The sequence below is a fragment of the Pyrgilauda ruficollis genome, unplaced genomic scaffold (assembly GCF_017590135.1).
Source record: "Pyrgilauda ruficollis isolate IOZ18807 unplaced genomic scaffold, ASM1759013v1 scaffold50, whole genome shotgun sequence".
Taxonomy (NCBI): domain Eukaryota; kingdom Metazoa; phylum Chordata; class Aves; order Passeriformes; family Passeridae; genus Pyrgilauda; species Pyrgilauda ruficollis.
The window spans coordinates 2,332,616-2,338,615 of NW_024526600.1; the positions used below are offsets into that span (position 1 = coordinate 2,332,616).

The 6,000-nt window shown below is 36.7% G+C and overlaps 1 protein-coding gene across 1 annotated transcript in view; it reads left to right on the forward strand.

The window, feature by feature from the left end:
* ROBO2 (roundabout guidance receptor 2) overlaps positions 1-974 on the forward strand; it is a 406,078-nt gene extending 405,104 nt beyond the window's left edge. Inside the window, exon 24 of the mRNA XM_041480236.1 lies at positions 898-974. Within this exon, the coding sequence (XP_041336170.1) occupies positions 898-974 (77 nt within the window). The remainder of the gene's footprint in view (positions 1-897) is intronic.
* Positions 975-6,000: the final 5,026 nt, after the last annotated feature.

Below are 6,000 nucleotides of genomic sequence, written 5' to 3' on the forward strand. Positions count from 1 at the left end.
ATGTAAAGCCACCCAAGGATTCCCAACTAAGTGCCTAAGTTAGCAATTTCAAGCATGGTACATGCTCTTGTGCCAAGGCCACTCATGCCTGGGTCCCCTGGCACAGCTTGCTGTGTACCTGTTGTGCTGTGGGGAATGCTGCTCTTTGGTGTTCTTTTCTCTCAGAGACCAGGCACATCAAACTCTGAATCCCCTGCTTGCCTTTGGTCACTTAGGTATCCAGCTATCCTGTGGGTGGTTTTTTTGTCTTCTTTTTTCTTTTTTTTTTTTTCTTTATGTAATTGCTGCATGCAGTAATTTCACACATGCATGCCCTAATACTGCTGCAATTAAATCAATTAAACTTCTTGGAATAAAGCAAAATGAAAAGGCCTCACTGATGATGTGTTCATTGGACTTGAAAATTTCTTCTGTCCTACTGGCCATTTCCTCCTCTTTAGAGTAGCTTTTGCTCCAGGCACTGCATCTGTTTAAGCGGAAGGAGTGAGATTTAACTTTGGTTCAATGTGTGATTTGCAAGGGGGAATATTAGGTGAGACACTTATATGCTGGGCTGGGATTCAGAATTGTGCTTTTCCATGGGTTTCCTACCTGATTTATGTAGCCTCTGTGTCTATCGCTCTTCGACTGTGAGAAGACACTCCTGACCTTCCCCATCCTAGAGGATTTTATCTTGTTTCTTTTTATTTTAGACTGGAAAGTGTGCAAGCACTCTGGTATTAGGAGCTGCAGTGAATAACTGAACTTGAGTTTGGCCTAACCAAGCACATTTTTAAAATATACTTCAGGACTTGTTGAAAGGCTTGTGTTTTATTGACCGTGGGCTGCAAAGTCTTATCCATTCTGATAACTTTTCCTGTTTGTTTGTGTAGGCACATCCAAAGCAATACACAACCTCCTCAGGCTCCAGTTCCTCCCCTAGGATACGTATCTGGAAACCTTATTTCAGATTTGGAAACAGATGTTCCAGATGACGATGATGATGAGGATGATATTGAAGAAGAAACTGTAGAAATCAGTAGGCCACTAAGAGGTCTAGAGCATACTCCAGGCTCCAGTATGGACAATCTAGACAGCTCTGTAACAGGTAACCAAACACAGTGACACCAGCTTGTTGCTACCAGTAAAATGCATCACCATTTGGACACTTTCTAAGTGAGAATTTATTCCACTCGATTTCTGTAACATTTAAAATGTTAATATACTAAACTAAAGTTAAAGAAGGATTTGGAAATACTTTGCTTTGCTGAAAAATGATAAGGAAATTCATGAATTTTAAAAAGCTTTAAAGACTTGAAAGAAAATTCAGTTATATCCTAGCTTTCATGAAAGGTTCATTCTACTAGAGAAGCTAGGCAGTTACAGAAAAAGGAGGGGGAAGACCTCAGCTTAGCAATATATATTTCATAAATCAGGACCAGCATAAAAAGGTAATCTTAAAACACTTTTAGATATTCTGCTGGGCAAATGCTTTCCGAGATGAACACAAGGAAGTTAAAGACTTCAGAGTAAGTGTAGGTAGATCTGCACAACATTTACTTCTAGAGTAAATACAACATTTATGTAGGAAAATGTGTATTTTGAACATACTTTTTATTGCTGAATTTAGTAATTGTTCCCTTTTAGAAAATCTGTTTAATAATTCTGACCTTCCTTCACTCATTTCTTCCTGTCCTTTGCATGCCTTGGAAAGCTACATCATCATCAAAGGGGACCTAGAAAGGCCTGCTATAATAAATTAATGCATGGAGTCTGAATGAATTAAAGTGTTGTTGGTGAATTGTAGGCAGTGAAAGACATTGTTTTTCAAAAACACAGATTTTATATGGACACCATGCATTATTTGGAAACATCAGTGCAGTTCTCTTTAGGTTAAACCAGTGCCTCTGTACAGTGTACTGTGTCCATAATGTGAAGGTGTGCTGGAGACCCAAATATCCCCAATGTCACAGTGTTAGTGGGTGCTTCTTCAGGTTTTGATCTCAGCAGACAAACACTCACTGTTGGTTTTACCTTAAGGGAGATTTGTTCAGAACAGCTTCTTGCCATAGCGCCACTGAGTTCCTTCTTTGTCTGGACCTCTGAAATTCCAAGGCTTTTGCACTCATGCTTAAAGATTGCTGTTCTGAAAACACTGCAGGAATATGACAGTGATGGAGCATCAATACTATTATTTTCTTCCTTTCCCTTGTTGAATGAAATAGTGTGTAGCTTAATCCCACCTTCCATGTTTTCCTTCACCCTAGAGCCAGACCGCTTGCCAGTCAAATTAAGATTTAAGAATTGTATCTCTGCTGCTGCGATTTGAAATCCAGATGCAACTGAAGGCCATACAGTTAAAGTTTAAATCCCTGAATTGAGAAGGTTAACTTTTTACTGCATGCATATGTTAACTCACTTTGCTTGAATTTCTAGTGTAATCTCCTTCAGGCTATAATTCTGCATATTTTTGCATATCTCACTAATGGCTCAGAAGCATTTCTGTTAGCAATTCACTAAGAGTTTTAGACTGGTAGAATAAATAAAAATAAATTTAAAAAAACAGATTGGTATACATTTTTCTTTTGGTAGATATTAATATGGCAATGCTTATGTATCTGTAAATCAGGAAATGAATGTTTCCACATTTGCATCTTCACCTAATAGTTTGGATCACCCTCCCTAGAGCAAATAAGGAATAGTTGTATTCCTGCTCCAATTTGAAACTTTAGTGCTTATTAAAATTTATACTTTTTGAGTAACCTTGAAAATCTTGTTTAATTTTTGGAGTGTTAAATGTCTAATTACTCGATTGTTAAAGGCTTCTTGATATTTTGGAAGAAATTGGGCAGAACTTCATAATGTAGACTGGGAGTATACTTAAGGTGATCTAAATATGCTTCCCCTCATCACCACCAGTAACTTCATGTGGCCTCATCCAGCTGAAATTTTAAGGTTTTTCTTTTGCTGTTTCTTAATCTGTTTAATTACTAGCTGGATGATTCCTTACCTCTGGTTCACTGCATGGCAAGGTGTGTGCTGGCACTGCAGCAAGCTGGAGGGGAAGTAAAATTACAGACTGCCCCTATAGCACTTAGCCAACATTTAGACTGACTTAATTAAGGAATGATAGCCTTACAGAAGTACACCCAGTGTGTTAGCCTAAAGGGTCTGTAAGATGGCAAAATCTCCAAATAACAAACTACTTCTGTTTTTCTCAGTTACTATATGGGTAAAACCTTGATTTTAGAAGAGTTTGTATTAGGCTTGGTTTTTGGTTTTTGTTTTTGTTTTTGTTTTTTTGTTGTTTTTTTTTTCTAATGGTGGAAAGGAATTGCCTATTATACTTGGGCAAATTTTGTTTTTTAAAAGATAATTTTAATGTTTCTTTCTCTGTTTCTGTTAACTCTTCTAGGCTGTGTTTAATGGTGTTAAGGAGTGTATAGCAAATTGCTTCAGTTGTTCCCAAGCTGTTTCTCATTTTTCAATTTGATTGCTTTTAAAATACTGTAGAACAACTAAATTGTTCTTTCCTGTGCTGAGAATATATAAGCTACTTCTTTTCACAGAGCCTTTGGTGACTTCAGCCAGCATTTTTCTAGAAATTTATAGATCACGTTTTCACTTCTTTAAACATATTTAAAAATAGAGGCAGATGAGAACAACTGACCCAGATGAAGCAATATTTCTGTTCATTCTGAAGTGCCCTGGGAGTTCAGTGTTTGTGAGAAATCTAAGTTGACATCCCTTGGTCCAGACTTACTCCAGAGAGAGTTGCTGTGGCAGGTGCAGGGCGAGGTTCCTCACCCTGTAGTGTTAGCAAGCCTCAGCAATGCCTCAAAGAGACCCGCTCTTGGACTGAAATGGGGCTTTGTTCTTCATGGCTGAGCTGAGAACAAGGATTTCCTGCAGTGCCAAATGTGGGATTCTCCAAGGGGGAGCAGTGGCACTGCGTGAGCCAAAGCACAAACTACTGAATCCCTCTGACACCACAGTGCTGCTCCTTTAAACTGTTTAAAAGTCAAGGTGTCTTCCAGGCCCTTGAGTTTCAGTCACAGCTAACTGAAGATGCAGACAAGGATTTAATCTGCACTATTAAGCTTTTCTCTTTGCAGGTGGTAGAGACATAATGTTGATGTGTATATTAAAGTGAAAAGAAAGGAGGAGTGCACAGGAACTGTATCTTAACATTCTTCAGATATCACAAAGAGAATTCAAGGAGGGAGGTTTAAATTTGCACATTTGTGGGATATAATATGAAATTGAAGCCAAGGTTTTGCTTCATTCCCAGTATGGTTTGCTAGGATATTGAGTCACTGAATCTGCTAAAGAAAAAAATAGAAAGAAAGAACCAAAAAACACCAGTAGAATTTTTCCTTACTTGACTTTTAATTCATAATTATTTAGGGTTATTTTTTGCTTTCAGAGACACAATGAAATATGTTTTTTTCTTTCTCTTATGTTTAATGTTTGACTTTGTAATTAATTGCTGTGCAGAGTTATGGCATGAATGGCCACAAAGAGTCTGTTGCATTTTTTTACTTTAATAGACTTAATTAATTGCATATGATGGTTTTAGAAGAAATTAATTTGCTTCTCACTGAAATCACTAAGAGCAAGCCTAGGTTTCTTCAGGTCAAAGTGTTATGGTTTGGGGGTTTTCATTGCCCTCTCCTTATCTCCTCCTGCTGCAGCGCCAGTGAAGCTGGTAGTGAGAGCTGTGGATCTTCAGTCCTGCTGCGTTTTGACTGAGGAAAGAGTTTGACTCATTAACTAGCATGGAAATTAGAGCAAGTCCTCTTCTATCTAACTGATACAAACTGATAGAAACAGAGTTATTCTTGTAAACAGTGCCTCAACAAATGGGTTACTTTTTTTTTCAATAGAATTATATAGATATAATTCATAAAAATCTCTTCAGATTGTGTAGCTCAGCAAGGAAGAATATCCCTTATTTGACATGTTTTGGTCTTGATTAAAGGACTCACTGATCACTGTCTGTATGGAAAAAGTTGATCATTCGCTGTGTCTGAGCACAAATGGAATAATTCTTGAAAACTGCACAGTATCATTTTCATGAGCCATATTTTACCATGGCTCAGCTCAATATTTGTATTGATTTGCTTAGGGATACCTATTGCAAAAGGTTCTGTTTTATAAGCAGTTAGACAGATTGCATTTAATAGGAAGAATGTGCTTCATGGATTAAATATGTGCTCAGAAAATAGGAAACTGCTACTTTTTGTATCTCATAAAAATGGTAATGCAACAATTAGCAGGGTCATATTATAAAGCACAGACTTTACTCTAGCTTAATGGATCTAGGGATATGCATTCATCAGCAACGATAGATTTAGCATAAAATGACATGTAAATGAATTGATGACTGATCATAAATTAATTTTAGTGCTGAAGAAGTAATAGAGACACAGCAAGTTGCCACTTTATCATAGTATTTTACTGCTCAGCAACATTTGAGCAACTACTTAATGTTCTGTGCGCATTCCTTCTCTAACAGCTTGAATAAATTTGAGATATTTTTGTGCCTTTCAGCAATATGGAAACAAAAAAAAATCTAGAAGGATGGAATGCAAACAGAAATAAATTTGGCTAAGTGACATAAATTCATTTTTCATTAGATGTTTATGAAGGTCATTAATTATCATTGGACCTGTGAAGTGCTGAATATCTATGTATGGTTTTTTTCCCCTTTTTTTTAGTGGTTTTTTTTTTCCCAAAAATAAAACATTTAAAACTTAGAGGTTTATTCCAAGTGTATACATTTAAATATATAAGCATTTATGGCAGAGGACAGTAAAAAACAAAGTCTAATGTTTGGAAGTGTGATCATATTTAGATTCTGCATTCAAACACATAGTCTATTATTCTTCCTTATTTTGATGGTACAATGAATATTGCCCCTTCTATTCCATTATTTCCACCAAAATCAGTGGGCATTCTTGCTGTATAATTATGACAGTGGTCAGACATATCCAATAGAAGATAATATCATTCTCCTGT